Below are 16,733 nucleotides of genomic sequence, written 5' to 3'. Positions count from 1 at the left end.
TATATTAATAAGTAAATGAGTTAGTTGATAATTGACTTAATTTAAAACATTGCAAGTCAAGTCTCAAAATCATTTATGGGGTCATTAATTTGAGATACATGAGTGCATTGGAAGATGAATAATTGGTCATAATTAATAGTTTAATTAATGTAATTGATGAGTCAAAACCATACGGACAAGAAGGCCAAGTCGTCCGAGACATGGTATTAGGGTAAGAAGCAAAATGATTCTCATACAATGAGGATTCAAATCTCATGTTAGGTATTTTCTATGGAGTTTGAATCATGGATGATGTTGGGGTGTCATGTTGGGCACCTGCCCTCCTCAAATTTACCTGGTGGTTGGTCTGTGAAACCGGACTATCCACCTCCAGGACTAATTGGATCTAGGATTGCACATGAGTATTCAAGTTGAGTTAAATTTTGTGGTATTCAAGCTTGTTTGATAAAGTAACCAAGTCAAGTTCAAGTCAAAAATAAAATGAACCAAGTTTTTAAAATAATTGTTCAAACTTGACTTAGGTTTGTTATCAGTTTGGGCTTAACTTATTTAGATATTATCGAACTCGCAATTTAAATTTGTTTAAAATTTTTTGCATTGTAAGCTTATTTAGATGATTATTATAAGTTTGATAAAATAAAATTTATGTATTCATTTTAAATGTTTCTTTATTTATTAGAACATCCATATTAGCTACCCTATCTATTCCATAAATTCAGATTTCATAGATAATAATTCTCTAAAATTAGGGAATGAAAAAAGACACCCTTCTTAAATTTGGAAGAGAGAAAAAATAAAGAGAATAGATTGAGTAATGAAAAGTAGATATTATATATTGAGGGAATTTTTTTTAAAAAAGTGGAAGAGAGAATAAAATAATAAGAAATTAAAGATAATGTAAATTTTAGAGTAGCTGATGTAGTGTGCAGTGAAAGTAATTATCTAAATTTAATAAAATGGATGATTTATCTTAAATTTTAAAAATATTATAGAGAAACTGATGAGAATACTCTTAGCATGTTAATAAAAATTCTATTGATGGAACTTGATTTATGATTATTCACGAATATTAACGAATTTGTGTGCACGCATGCGCATGGGCGCACTTGTTCGTTTAGAGCGAGTTGTTTATGTTTGTTTATTTAATAAACAAATTTTTATTAAGTCAAACGCAAAATTTAGTAACAAAACGGATACCTAAATTAAAAAAAAAACAAAAAACAAAAAAAACGTCACTCATTCTTGAGTGCAAGTTAAGTAACACAAGAGTTAGAATTTGTCTTCTAAAGAGAATGGATTGAGTAATAAAATATAGATATTATATATGGAGAGAAAAAAAATTTAAAAATGGAAGAGAGAATAAAATAATAAAAAATAAATATAATATAAATTTTAAGGTAGTTGATATAATGCATAGTGAAAATAATTGTCTAAATTTAATAAAGTGGATGATTTATCTTAAATTTTATAAATATTATAAAGAAACTTAGAGAATATTGTTAGCATGTTAATAAAAATTCTATTGATGAACTTGATTTATGATTGTTCACGAATATTAACGAATTTGTGTGTGTGCATGAGCATAGACACACTTGTTCATTCAGAGCGAGTTGTTCATGTTTGTTTATTAATAAACAAATTCTTCAGACCCAAAATTTAGTAACGAAATGATACCTAAATTTAAAAAAAAAAAAATAACGTCACTCATTCTTGAGTGCAAGTTAAGTAACACAAGAGTTAGAATTTGTCTTCTAACATCATCATAAGCATTTGGTCAACTAATTATTATCGTTGCATGCCTATAAAAAGATGTACGAGCTAGCGACTCCCAAAGAAGAAGAAAAAAACTAAGGAAATGGCGAATGAGGATAGGATGAACCACTATTTGCATCCCGAGCATAGCTTGGTGCGTGTGTACTTGGAGTCAGACTTCAGGTGTAACGGGTGCGGGGTCAGAGGACACGGCGTTCGCTACCGGTGCCACCGGTGTGACTTCGATCTCCATGAGCACTGTGCCCGTTGCTCCTCCACTATCTGGATTCCCAGGCACGCCGACCATCCGCTCACCTTGTACGTCCTCTCTCCCGATAACCCACGTCGATGCGACGTTTGCCGTCAAACCGCTGTAGGTATGTGTTATCGATGCGTGCCTTGCAACGTAGACATCCACCCGTTATGCACCTTGGTTCCGCCAGCTGCGAGTGATCACGCAAGCAGTTCGAAACCCAAGGATGACAACAACGACGGAGGTTTTGTTGAATCAGCTTTCAAACATTTTTTCCTACATATATTATTTAGTAAAATAAAGGAAATCTTCGATGCTTTTTTAAATAATTAATTAAGATTAAAAAAACAGTGCAAGATAATAATCATAAATTGATTTCAAGGATTTGTCGTATTCAACGTCGTAGCCGCGTCATAATAATTATTATGATACGTAATAAATTTGCTTAATTAGTTGAATACGACGAGTCTTTGATGATTGAAATTAATTTATGATCATCATCCGAGATTGTTATTTGCGTCTTCATTAATGGCAATTTGGAGAATGAGGAGAACATGGAGACTGTATAGTTTGATTGGAAAAATAAAATATATTAAGACATAGTATATGGTTCAAGATATTAGCGATGCCAGTTCTATAGTATTTATGGTTGGTAATGCGTGTATAATTATTATGAATATTCATAAATGAAGGTAATATTATAATATTGATGAAGCACACTGTAAATGCTTGCGTGGCTGTAAAAAAATTATTTTTTTTTTTATTATTTTTTTTGCAAGGGTGCCTGATGGATGGTTCGTCATTAAAAATAAAATTGTTTGGTTTGTGTTTGTTTTTGTTCCTTACACTGCAAGAAACTTAAATTTCACCTATCGCAGTTCCAAATAATTCATCTTGTGCCCTTGTCTATCGGAAATTAATCTCTTACTAATCATAACAAATTTATCATCCGGCCCTTTAGCCAACTAACATCTCGTGAGGATTTTATTCAATGTTTATAGCAGGACATTTTCTTAATGTTTTAAATATATAAGGATCCTGTGTTCTCGTCCATAGAAAATTAATCTCTTACTCAATTATAGCAAGTTTGTCATCCGACCCTTTAGCCAACTAATTTCTAGTGAGGATTTAATTCTTGTATTTAATTGCAGGATATTTTCTTAATTTTTTAAGAGCAATGATATGCACAAGGAAAAAAACTTAATGAAAATTTCAAGGATAGACACATAAAGTCATGGCCCACCATTTCATTTTTTGTGGGCCCATCACTTTATGTGTCTATCCTTGAGGTTTTCATTGAATTTTTTTTTTTGTGTATATCATTTTTCATTTTTTAAATATACAAGAATCTACTACAATAAATTAATAGATAATTTTTATTAATAGACACTTGATTTAAGAATACTGAATTGATAAATCGTATGGTATTTTGATAATCAAATTTTTTTTAAGAGATTTAATTGGTCATTTTTAAAATTAATTAATATAAATTAAATATACAAAGCTAACTAAAAAGAAATTTTTAAAAAACAAAGGACTTCCATAGGGGGAAGCAATAACAAACAAACTTTCTACTAGTTCTATCGTCTTCAACCTAGTACGCATATTACCATTCCTAATGATCGAATAAATATCATTTATAGATTATAGAAGGAAGATAAATTACAGTCAGACCACCAAGTTTGTGAGATCAAGATTATTTTTTAGATATGTGGCAATCAGAAATTAATCTTTTATTAAATTATAATAAGTCTGTCATCTTGACCCAGTCAACTGATATTTCGTGAGAACTTCATCCTCTATTTAATGTTTATGGTAGGACGTTTTTTTAATTTTCCAAATATATAAGGATCAAGTGCCAAATTCAATAAATTAACAAATAAATTTTTCTTAATAGACAACTGATCTAAAAAAAATACAAAACTAATAGTCAACTGATATTTCATGAGAACTTCATCCTCTACTTATCATAAGACGTTTTCTTAATTTTACACAATGCCAATTATTTTTTTTTACGGAAGCAATAACCAACAATAATATTATATAATTTTTTTTACGGAAGCAATAACCAACAATAATATTATATAAATTTAAACTCATGTCCCTCAACCTAAATTAACTAGTTTGGACCAAATACAAGATAAGTAGGAATTGATTTTTTTTTTATTTGTAAACTTTCTACTAGTTCTATCGTCTTCAACTTAGTGCACATATTATCATTCCTGATGATCGAATAAATAAGTAGTATTCACAATTCATTTCTAAATTATACAAAGAAAAATAAATTAAAATCAGACCATCAAATTTGTCAGGAGATCGAAGAATTTTTTTTTTCTGAAAGATATGCATCAATAAAGAATTAATCCCTTATCCAATTATAATAAGCTTGTCCCTGAGCCTTTAGCCAACTGACATTTCGTGAAAATTTCATCCTCATATTCAATGTTTTTGGAAGAACATTTTCTTAATTTTTTAAATATAAGGATCGAATCTTAAATTTGATAAATTAACAAATAAATTTTCCTTAATAAACGATTGATCTAAAAACACAAAACTAATAAACCACTCATTACGAGCGTTTCTCAAATTATTCTAGTAGTCAGTGAAATTTTTTTATATAATTAAATTAATCATCTTTAAAATTAATTAATATAAATTAAATATACGATACCAACCAAATAAAATTATTTTTTTAATAAAAAAAAACAGAGTGCTACCAGAAGCAATAACCAACAATAATATTATATAAATTTAAACTCACTCCCCTTAACCTGAATTAACTAGTTTAGAGCAAACACCTGTGATAAGTAGGTTTTTTTTTTTTTTAAATTTGTAAACTCTCTACTCGTTCCATATCTTCAGCCTTCAGTGCACATATTACAAATTAAAATCAAATAAAGCCAACAACAACTTCAAAACTTGTGAATCAAATAAAAAAAATACAATAAACAATCATTGTAAAGTGTTGATAATATTCAATTTCAAGTAAAATAAATAAATAAGATTTTATTTCCTTTTCCCTGGCTCAATTTCGTTAAATGATCGAATATTCCTAATTACTGTCAAATTTCTTTGTAATTTTCTAGCATTTTTTTCGGCAATAAAAATTCATGTTCTTGGCTACCAAATAACTGATATGTATAATACACAAATCATTCCAAATTGGTCAAACTTGGAATGAGCAACGGTTCTTTTCTTTAGCTTGTGGTCAAACATCAACTTTAGTTTACAATTACTATACTTGATTTAGGGGTTGAAATTGACACCAAATTTAATGATAACGTTAATGAACACAAGTTCAAAACTTTTCTCGAAGCTATAACCAATCCTGGATAACAAAAATATGGAAGATCGAACACTTACGCAGATATAAACTTACAACGATTAGCCCCTTCCGAACATGGATGCAAATCACAATACAAATAGTCACAACAGGTAGCTGTTATTGTTTGCTTAGTCTAACTACAAATAAAATATATCACTGATGTTCGATAAAGATTTTAACCAGAGATGGGGATTAAAAGTACACAAAAGCATGGTTTCATTTAAATGTGGGGACTAATAAATTATTAATCATGACAATGTTGCTTGATAAAATAAATATTTCTCCCATAGCAATGGGAAGGTAGATAGCATGTGCCCCCGGAAGTTGGAAGAGACCATTATGTACCAAGAAGTGATTAGTTCTTTTGTACATCAAATCATCCAATAAAAAAATTTACCATTTTCTGTAGCATCCTATTCCACTTGATCGCAAGTGAATGCCTTGCCTCCCCTATTCGAAACAACAATGCTAGGGATTCTGAAAATGGAAGGCACATGGAGCAGATTCTTCGGTTTAAAGTTAAATCTAGATTTTAGAACATGAAAAGATGAAGGTTACCAAGAAGTATCCTCAACCAAAGATAGCTCACGTTAGGTTTGATTTTGGAGAGTGCAGATGTAATCGTTAAACCTAAATAAATGATGAAAACACTTCAGAATGTTCGTTTAACTCATGTTTGCAGATATATCAACAGTACGAACCTTTACCATGGTCCAGGTCATGGCGTGTTTCAAGGCCATATAAAGCATATTTGGTATATGCAAGAAGCCGCACATGTCTTGGTGCTCCCAGTTTGCTGATAATTGACCGCAATAATCCACTGAAAAGATATGAGCGTTTTTTTATTAGAGATATCCAATAACTTCTAATCTTAAAGGTCATATAATGTGCTCATACTCTGTCCGAATAATGGTGAAAAAATCAGAGGGCAAAGATTCCATGAATGAAGAAATATCTTCCATCTTCAAGGAATGCAATTCTTGCTTCAAAAGTTTTTTCTCTTCATTAGACAATTGTGTTCCAAGAGCTGATTTGCTGATAACAAAATGAACAAGTAACAACTACACACAAATAATTCATTATAAACGAAAGAAGAATCGATTGTTTTATTGGAGGTAACATCCAAAAAATCAATCCTATATTTAAAGAAACATATTGATATGCTTGGAAACATCATTGAGAAAGATCAAAATGAGCTACAGAATGAGTTCTTTTCTAACAAATATTTGTACTAAACTGGAGCATTAGAAAATAAAATCCCATAGCTGAACCAGGATTCTTAATCGCAAAAAGCTATATAAAATCACCATTTTATTGATTTATCTTCTCAAAATGCTAGTTTTAAATAATGGCTAATTGAAAGCCGTGCCATAAATAAGATCTAGAATTTATTATAGTATTAGGCTGATATAACAATCAAAATAGTAAGATCATATTTCAGCAAATCTTCTATGAGCCATTGCAAATGCAGATTCAACAAGACATTATTGCACGGATGAAAATGGCAGCTCCTGATGCACACTTGAAGATTAAAGCCTCACCTTTGTATAGTTCTTCCAGTAAAGATGACAGGAAAGTACTTTGAGTAGTTGCCAACACCAAACTTTTCACCCAAATGCTGTATTTTCTTTGAATCCAACCAAATCAAAGCTTTCCATAGCTCACAGTAGTTCAATCTGAACCTCTCGTCTAATTCTCTATAGATCCCATGATCCAATAGCACTGCATCTCCAAAAGTAGTAGTCAACGCTAGATTTCCACACACTAGCATAATGGTTAATCAAATACAGAACTGAAGATTGCAGCCTAACCAATAGAATAGCCACCATGACCTTCGGGAGAAACCAATATATTTCCAGGGTGTGGATCTCCATGCACAAAACCATGGATAAATATCATCTCAGCAAATATTTCAATTAGAGATTGAGCAACCTGAAAAAAAAAATTGACGCCTCAAATTGATACATATGAGATAAAACTAAAATAGTCCCACCAAGGCATCAACTAAACCTGGATTACCAAAAAAACAAACAATCTAGCAAGATACATTTTGTTTGCATCCACCAATTTGTATCAAACGTTGATCTATCAGATCTATTGATTTCACAGACAAAAGAGATCCCAACTGATGTTAAGCAATGCATTTGACCAAAAGTTATTAGGAGACTAATGAATCATAACACAGAAAACTTCAAAGAAGACAAGTGTAAGTGTAAAGAGCCTACTTCATATTTACAAATTTGACAAGGAAGTTTGAATTTGTTTTTCGACTAGTAAACTGAAAGTTATACTTGGCTAACACTTGATATGTTTATAAACAAGAGAGCAACCAACCGTTTTCAGAAGAGACATTGTTAACATGTTGAAAAGCAAGAGAGCAATTGACCATTCTTTGAGGAGTTACAATTATATGGAGGTGACAAATGAAGAAAGTATTTTAATCAAAGCAGGCACCTTTTGAGTATTTATCTTGGAATTTCTCATGGACTCGACATCATCAACCTATACCAGTTGAGACAACAAAGCGTTAATGATTGCACAGAAGAAAACTACATCCAAACGCATACAAAAGAAAACCCCATTCACAGTCATGGCAAATGTATTGGATGATATTATGCTAATTTCTTACTATGTGCACAATGAATTAACATTTCTCCACAAAAGTTTGAAAACAATGACTCAGGACTAACATAGCAAGAATATAATAAGCCTTAATTACGACACCAGCTAACATATAATGGGTCCAATTACCAACATGTTAAATGCAAAACATGGAGGTACAGTTGCAGGTCTTCTTTATTAATAAAACAGAGCACTGTTATATGTAAGCATAATCACCCTAAGCTCCTTGTTTGTACTTTGGCTCGATACCCATGTATCTTCACTGATAATTGGGCACCTTAGAAACTGCATGAAGAAAAACCTAAAAGAAGCATTCAGCATCATATTCGTATTATATTCCATTTTGCTTTTAGCCAGAAGCGTGCAATTCATGGCTCCTCTATGCATTGATGTGAACATCTACTTTTAACCTGAGTAATGGTACCCAACAAAGCCAAAGGAAAAAGAGCACAGTAAAGAAAAACAACAGAAAATAACACAGGTAATACAGCTTCACATAGAAGATAGATCAAAAAGAGAACTAAATCACACTTAATAGTTGACAAAGACCATGGAACTGCATCACAAGTGATGTGTGAACCGTGTAACCAAATCTTCTCAAAGCAACCAGTCCAAAGACACAGATGTACATTCTCACAAGCAATATATTCTGCCAATTTTTCTTGGAAAAAGTATTAACTGGATCTTAACGGGCAAAAATACTCCAGAGTTTACGGATTTGGGAATATTTGTCTGATATTAGAACTCCTCAGAATAATTTTTTAAAAAAAAACAGGTTCAAGAACAATTTATGGGTTACTATCATAATAGTTTTGTAACTAAGTTTAAAGTATTTAAGAGACAGGCTTATAAGGTTTTAGGAAAATGAGGTACATAGAATGCAAGGTCTTCAAAGCTACCACATTAAGGCATTCGAGTAAATGAAAAGTTTCCAAAATATTTCCAGATAGGTTAAACAAGTCACAGCACCTTGTATCCACTGCAAAACTGCATTGTCAAAACTTGGCTAGTTGTTAAATCCTGAGAAAAGTCAGCCAAAGTCAAATTCCACTGGTATCTCAAAGACTCAAACCAAGACATCATAAAAGCCCATTCAATCTTATCCTAGTATGCTGACACTACTACAAATTTTCTTGACAAACCACATACCCAAAAAATGCCAGGTATTCTGACAACCTTATTGTTCCTAAGATTTCTTGCTGTTCTCTCGGAGTTCTTTGCCTCTTGAACAAAATCTGTAGATATGAAATGGTAAACAAGGATAAACTTGATCGATGACAGGTCTTTTAGTTTGTCATTGCTCAAGTGACAAGTCAGATAACCAGTTAAAGAAATTAATGGATTATTTTTTATGAATGCAAGCCCATCATGAGCTATCCTCAAATTTGACAATATGACAGAAAAAAATAACCAACAAAACAATCCTGGACAATTTTACTTTCTTCCATTATTGATAGAGCCATGAGTGTTAGTCATGCAATACTGAAGGTCACAAATTATCAAATACATGTTAAAAAAATTGCAAATCTAAACTCATATTTCAACCATTGAGATTTCATAAGTGATAATGGAGGCCATCCCATTGGAAGACTAGAAAGGGGAAATCTATCAATACACTACTTCACAGAGAGGTCAGAGCCAATAATTTCAAAACTCCAGATTAATGGCAACTGTAGTATGCCAGAAGAAAATCATCAGATATAGAAAAGAAAAGAAGTATATGACCCAAATTTTTTATGAGTTGAATGATTAGTCAATTCAAAAACTGCACATAGTGCAGTGTACGGATTAAAACTCTCCTTAAAATAGAAACAGGAATGAGATAATTGACAAGTGCAAGAGTATACAACTCATCATGTTACTGAAGAAAAACAGTATTACTTCTATATTGTATGACTTGAAAGACAAGTTTGACAGCATAAACAACATGATGAACTTTTGACTACTCACCAAGTTCCAAGAACATTGCCCTTTCAAATTCTTCAATTATTCTTTCAAACCGGTAATCTGGGAAAACCTGTAGATATTATTTCTTCAAGCAAATGTGGAAATCTACAATATTCAAACAATTAAACGAATAGAGTTTTATGGAGCAGATACTTTGCAGAGTAAATTTCGAATTAGAAAATAAAGTCAGCCAGCTTCCTAACATTATGGTAGCACAAACTTTCTTACCATTAAATCTTTCAAGGTTACAAATTAGGAAATCAGTGTTGCCTGGGATTAGTGTGGGGGACCTAAATCCTCTAATAACACTAATATCCAGAAGAGCACTTTACTTTGAGCCTTTGAAACATTTTCTTTATAGATAATCCCTACGGATACTAATTGTTGGGTAAAATAGTAGATATGAAGTTTAACGACAATAACTTAGGACTGACTGTCAAGTCTAGTTCAGGCAAGGGCCATAAAAATGGTTGTATTTCTTTTTGAATGTTAAGAAGAATGCTGTATGTATATTATAACTGACTTATATGGTTAGGGTCATCTATCTATACCTTTAGATAAAGAAAATCTCAAATCTTATCTTGTGTGAGACTCAGCACATGGTAATATGCAGTAGAGTTATCGCCTATCAATCTGGAGAGAAAATGTGGGTTGGGAAAGAAGTTCTAAGGTGACACTGATCTGGGGTGGATCGACACTTCCAATGAAATATACAAATCCCCACTAAATTTGCACACCTCAGTTTGAGTAAGCAGTGAATTGGAAAAGCAACCCTATGCTATATAAAACATAAAAAAAGAACAAATCAATGGAAACTAACAGGGATGTTTCTTGTTATCTTCCTTTTGATTTTTTTTTTTTTAAATTTCCAATGTTCCCACGGTAGCTAGAAGCAACCAAACTAACCACTTCTCTCTCATATAAACATTCTGTGATTCTGATAGTGCCATGAGAGGAGTTTGCTCAGAATACTCCCAAGGAAATACCAACATAATAAATAAAGCATTTGCTGCATTCTCATCATTGGTTTTCCAGTGCATAATTTAAAAATGTGTAACTTGGTAGTAAAGATGATTTAAAAATGTTTTTGCATACCCAAGCAACTGCCTTAGACACAACAGCCATAGTTGTAATATCAATCTTCATCTGCTGCTCTAGGCCCGGGTATTGTACCTAAATGCAAAGACTATAATTTTTATACTGAAGGATTAATAAAATAAGGTAAATTTTAGAAGATAAGTTTTCTTCTTCATGCAACAGTAATCTAAAAAATAAGTAATAAATGACAGGAAACTTGACCACTAACATTTATTGGAGACAATCTAGATAAAAGAACCCAACTTTCTGAATGTAAGCAAACAGCATAATGAATCATCCTCAGGATTGTAATGTTCAAACTCCTAAGTACTTGAGCTTTTACAATCAATAGATGCATGGCACAAAACTCATCAGCGACAACTTTGTTATAGGCTGATAGCAATACATGAAATCACAAGGTGCCAAATCTTAGCATGGTAAATAATCCTAAGAAATCTGATTTGAATAGTGAGAAATTAAAGATCTCGACAAACAAATAATTTGTAATCAGATATACTGCAACTGCCTCCATACTTGATCAAAAATTAAAAACTATATCAACAAAAAAAACAGAAATTTGTCAAGGAACAAAGCATAAGCAGACTACTGCTTGACAACGTTAACGAAAGTATGAAATAAATATTATCATGTTCTTGAGAGGCCTCAATGAAATAAATTTAGGGTGTTAATAAGAGTAAGAAAAATATAAAATAGAGATACTTTAGTTTCTGAGGAAAACAGGATGTCAATTCTGTAAAGGAAGCTATTTTATTTTCATCTTATTTGTGGTTAATTTTCTTGTATGGAATTTTAAAGATTCCAAGCAAAAGCAAGAAGAATAGTTTTTGTTATATTTTCATTAATATGCTAATTATGATATTTCTTATTTGAATCATCACATATAATTAGAAGACTCAAATATTTGACAAGAATTTGGTTGATCTGGAATGACTCAGATCCAATGTTTCAAAAAGCATCATCAATGCATCTAAATATCAAAATATATGGAGAAAATAGTAATTTCTAATGAAATTGACAGGAAAGCTTCTATTCCAATATATTTGAGTTCTCTTTTGACTAATATATAATATTGGGACATTCGACATGTGTTACTCCCTCCATGACTATACACTAGGCCATCCTATACACACCAGTCATGAGGCCGAGTTAGTCATGATTACTCAAGATGTACATGCTGTCATATTTCATAGAAGTACTTATATTGTATTTACGATATATATTTGGTAACATCCACTCATTTCCTAATCTTACATTACTCAGTGGTTCTATCAAGACCATGCTTGACAATAGTACTTTCAAATTACTACATGTTTTAAAGTTTGAAAGGGACTTAACTACTACATATTATAAGGTTTAAAGTGTAATTTTATGCTGAATTAAACATATGTAAAGAGGACTACCATGGGGAAGGAATCCAATTTTTTTTCCCTGTTAACTTTTACATTGTCTACTACCTATTGGATTAAAATCCAAGGAAACATAAAAATTCAAACACCACCACTGATTAGCATGCAGTGAATTTAAATAACAGAAGCTATCAAGTCTAGTGATGGTTCAATGTTATCCTGCCTAAAAGATATAGATGTGAATTACTCACCATAATTCCAGCTATCGAGAAGGATAGAATAATTATTTCCAAATGAAAAAGTGACACAGAAATTTAAAGAGTAACTAACAACTGAGAATCTCAGCTATCATTTAGCAATGCCGACCTTGACAGCAACTTCTTGATAATTCTTCAGAAGTCCATGGTGTACTTGAGCAATTGATGCAGCAGCAATTGGTTGTTCATCAAATGTCAGAAATCTGACAGATAAACAAGTTTGAAACATTAAATTTTCATCATATTTTGGCATGCAATGAACCAACATATATTTTCCATGACAGTGGATCTAGCTAACACCTATTTCCTGACAAGATGAAGATCAGTTAAGAATCACCAAGAGTTTTTTAGAGTAGGCTTTGAATAATAAATAACAGGTGTATCACAATACTATCTGATGTGCCCCCATCACTACTGGTTAGTGTAATACTCCTTGTCATCCCTTCCAAAAAAAAATCGATATAGAAAAGAGTGTCTTAGAATAGGTTTCATATAATAAATAACAGGATTATTATTGAAATGCTATCATGCATGCCCTCATTTTTGAACATCTACAAAAATCAATCTGGAAATAAAATAAAGTTGCTCAAAGGATGTAGCTACATTTCTGATAAATCCTTTCCCAAGTTTCTGGCTATTACATCTTCAATATCTTTGAAGTGGTATGGAGTGGCCTGAGATATCACATTAAAAGGGCATGACACAATAAATCAACTCATTCATCTTGTGGTTCAAAAAAGGAAAGAAAAAGGTATAGAACAAATTAAAACCTGATCTTGCAAAGATGAAAGGATTGAAGTATATTCTTTGGGGACTTGTCTCAAGGAGGAAACAAACTGACCAGCTTTCACATAGAAACCTTTATTGGCTTCACATAATTTTCTTAACCTCTTAGCAGAGCGAAGATGAACCTGGATAAGCCATAATAGAACAGAATGAAGATTAGCTTTTTTCTTAATGTTTGAGTACATTAGCAATGAGTCAAATATCATAACTCTTAAAAAACAAGTAAAAAAAGGATGGTCTACATAACAAATAATATACAAATACTTGAAGAAGTAGAAGAAAAAGTAAATTCACAATGAAGATATATTGATCAAGCAAGGTCTTGCCTGAACTAGTAATGATAGTCATAATCATTATTCTTTGGAAATAACAACTTAATGAGTAAATTCTTCTCCAAGTCTGCAGAACATCCAGGCAGTCTCTTTTTTCAAACTTCCCATTATGAATGGCGTCATCTAAACTAGAAAAACAGCCATACAACATCTGTAGACCAACATCGTTAAGTATCTGGAATCTGGACTTCTCACTTGTTAGAAGCCAACAGTGCATGTGTGATTTCATTAACCAAAAAGTTAGTCCGCCAAATTGATCTCACAAAGCATGGTCTTCAACATTATCTATATCTGGCATTTTTAAGCTAAGTCATTTCAAGAACTGAGATAGGACAGGAAAACTATTGATGGTGATATGCATCAGCAATAAGTATTCTATGTATTTCTTTTATTTTGTTTTATTATAATCTTCTTGTATTTTCCCAAACCTGCATCCAAAATGAAAAAGGGATGTAAGTTGGTTTAATTTGGAGTCAAAACTTATTTATTAAGCAAGGACACTATCTGATTCACATCGTCTTCATTGAGCATCATCAAGAACTCATGATTCTGTGTTTCCAACTCATGCCAATAAGACATGAATCCTCTAGGTAGTAGTTTCAATGTGATTTCTAGTATTAAAGTCAAGGATGGACCTGATGTCAGTAACATCTGCAAGATTACACCAATCATCAGGTAGTTTAGCATTTGCCAAGTGAGTCTTCACCACACCAAAGTGGAGCTGCTTATGAGTCTTCACACACCCTTCGCGTGATGAAGCCAGACACTTAAGCGGGTTCATACACAGCAATGAGAAATGGCAGAGATGTTTCAACTGTTTGATTTTAATCATTAAACATTTTTTTAATAGCCTCTTGGGGTGATGTAACAGTAGGTTGTTGGCCTTGCAACAGCCAGATTAGATCAAATAAACTTGTCTTTTGTAAGATGTTTGATAATGAAACAAGATGAAGACAATAAACATTGAAGGAACAAAACCTTGTATCTAAAGAGTTGAGTTCAAACTGAGTGGGAAATTCACATGACGTGGGATGCTGATGAATTTTCTGCGCCCTTTAGTGAATTGAGGGAAGGATCACGTCTACAAGTTATCCATTTTATTTCTTCTACACTCTTAGGGTGTGTTTGGTTTGCGCGTCTTCCATTTTCATTTTCTGAAAAACGCGCGTTTTCTAGAAAATAGAAACTGACTTTTAGACATTTTCTATTTTCTAGAAAATGCTATCTATTTTCTTAGAAAATAGACATGGAAAATGTAAACCAAACACCTTTTTTCATAAATGCGTGTTTTAAACGCACCTACCAAACGCACCCTTATTTTCCTTGAGGAATCAAGGTAAATGGAAAAAAAGAGGCATCCTCATCTTCTTCATTCTAAGTGTGAGGTAATCATGGCATGATGATGGTCATTTCCAATGATTCATTGTGTGTTCAAGGCTCAGAGTTATCTTCTTATACTCCCCCTTGTCCCTAATGCATTAAACAGTATGCCTAGGTCTATTGATTATATGCATAGTTATTTTGTTAATTTCTGGAGACCCATTGCAGGATGCTGAGTAAGAATGAACTTTGATTCTTTTCAACATGTACAGTTGAGATGCTTGATTAAAAATTGTCACTCGTTGGAGTGGATTTTCCATTTGAGACAAGCTTTTCATCTTATTGAAGAACTATGCCTTCAGTTCATATTGGTAATCTAAGGCTGATCAAACCAATTGATACAGGGGAGTGGGGCTTAAAATGGTAGTAGAGCATGGCAGGTGAATGAAAAAGAAATCCATATGTCATACAAATATCACACTCTGAATCACAGACAAGCAAGAACCAACATCGAGCTATGGATATAACCTGTAATATCCACTAGACTCACTTTCCTACTTAAAATGGTAATGAACATCTGTTGTTAAATTCCGAACTTCGGCTAAACTTGCAATATTCTTCAACATTAGTTCGTGAATATCAATTGATGGGATGCGTGTAGGTGGTCTTCAAGTTTTAACAATAGCATGAAAAGCTAACAACGAAATTGAAACACTAATTTAAGGAAATAATATCTTGAGACATGAATTGAAACTAGAAGCAGAACATATTGCAGGTCACAGACAGCTACCAAAGCAATGAACAAGAGATTGCACCTCTGACAGCTTCTTACGGTAATCGCTGGAATTGGGAAGTAAATGACGTAAAGAATACTTGTAATCCACCACTATAAATGCGATCTGGAGAGACGAAGACGAATGGTCGGAACCCAGCGCAAGAACGAGAATGGAAGACGGGGGTTAATACCCACCGTGTAGATCGCACGAGAGGATCTCATGACGCCGTTGATGGCGGAGCCGAACTTGTCGCCCGTGGACGAGAGAGGCGAGTCGGCTGCAGCGGCAGGCTGAGGGCTCGCCGTCCAGGCGGCGCCGGCGACGGCGATCCCCACCGCGAGGCGGAGCGGGGAGGTCCCTACGGTGGCGATTCCGAGCAGCCATCGGCGGCATCCGGGCATTTCAAGGGATTGCTAGGGCTTTGAATCTGACGATCGGAGGCAAGTGGTCGCGATTCGACGAGGCCCAAAAGGAACGCAACGATGACGGTGAAAGTGTTTTACGAACCTACTCGAGTCTCGAGTGTCAACTTCGATGGACTGTGATTATATATAGACAATGTTCAACCGGTGACGCAGCTGATGTCAATTTTGATAATTGATTTATTTTTTTTAAATCTTGAATGATTTTTTTTTAATCAAAACATCTCATTCATCAGCTATAATTCAACTGTAGCCTTAACTGTAGCCATGGTTTAGAATCTAAAATTCTAAATTTAGTTGTATTATTAAAAAATTTCACACTAAATAGGTAACTGATCTGCTAATGTTAACTGTGAAAATTAATTTTTATATGCACTTTTTTAATTTGTCACCCTGGCAATCAATGAAAAATTTTGATGGATCAGATAGGTCATCTTAAATTCAACATTAATATGGGGTGACATGATTAATTATTTTTTATATAATTATTTAACTGT

The 16,733-nt window shown here is 32.9% G+C and overlaps 1 protein-coding gene across 2 annotated transcripts; it reads right to left on the bottom strand.

The window, feature by feature from the left end:
- Positions 1-5,544: 5,544 nt before the first annotated feature.
- Positions 5,545-16,328, bottom strand: LOC122055691 (aarF domain-containing protein kinase 1-like). Of its 2 annotated transcripts, none has more exons than XM_042617236.1 (16): positions 16,009-16,328; positions 15,854-15,937; positions 13,371-13,511; positions 13,204-13,274; positions 12,710-12,803; positions 10,995-11,072; positions 9,903-9,969; positions 9,102-9,187; positions 8,922-8,972; positions 7,785-7,832; positions 7,142-7,262; positions 6,872-7,052; positions 6,228-6,365; positions 6,032-6,150; positions 5,889-5,960; positions 5,545-5,807 (listed from the first exon to the last, which is right to left on the bottom strand). In XM_042617236.1, exons 1-16 carry the CDS (start codon positions 16,213-16,215, stop codon positions 5,707-5,709), a joined length of 1,659 nt encoding a protein of 552 aa, XP_042473170.1. In that variant the 5' UTR covers positions 16,216-16,328; the 3' UTR covers positions 5,545-5,706. The 2 variants fall into 2 exon arrangements, with proteins under 2 accessions (XP_042473170.1, XP_042473171.1); XM_042617237.1 differs by having other exon boundaries at positions 6,038-6,150.
- Positions 16,329-16,733: the final 405 nt, after the last annotated feature.

This window comes from Zingiber officinale, chromosome 3B, assembly GCF_018446385.1.
Source record: "Zingiber officinale cultivar Zhangliang chromosome 3B, Zo_v1.1, whole genome shotgun sequence".
NCBI lineage: Eukaryota > Viridiplantae > Streptophyta > Magnoliopsida > Zingiberales > Zingiberaceae > Zingiber > Zingiber officinale.
The sequence above is the reverse complement of the archived record's forward strand: the minus strand, read 5'-3'. Positions and strand labels throughout refer to the sequence as shown.

Coding starts and splice junctions, on each gene's coding strand:
- LOC122055691 (XM_042617236.1), bottom strand. CDS start 16,215: ATGCCCGGATGCCGCCGATGGCTGCTCGGAATCGCCACCGTAGGGACC. Junction 13,275..13,370: donor TTTCATCTTTGCAAGATCAG/GTTTTAATTTGT, acceptor GTGATATCTCAG/GCCACTCCATACCACTTCAA. Junction 11,073..12,709: donor ATCAAGAAGTTGCTGTCAAG/GTCGGCATTGCT, acceptor CTTTGCATTTAG/GTACAATACCCGGGCCTAGA.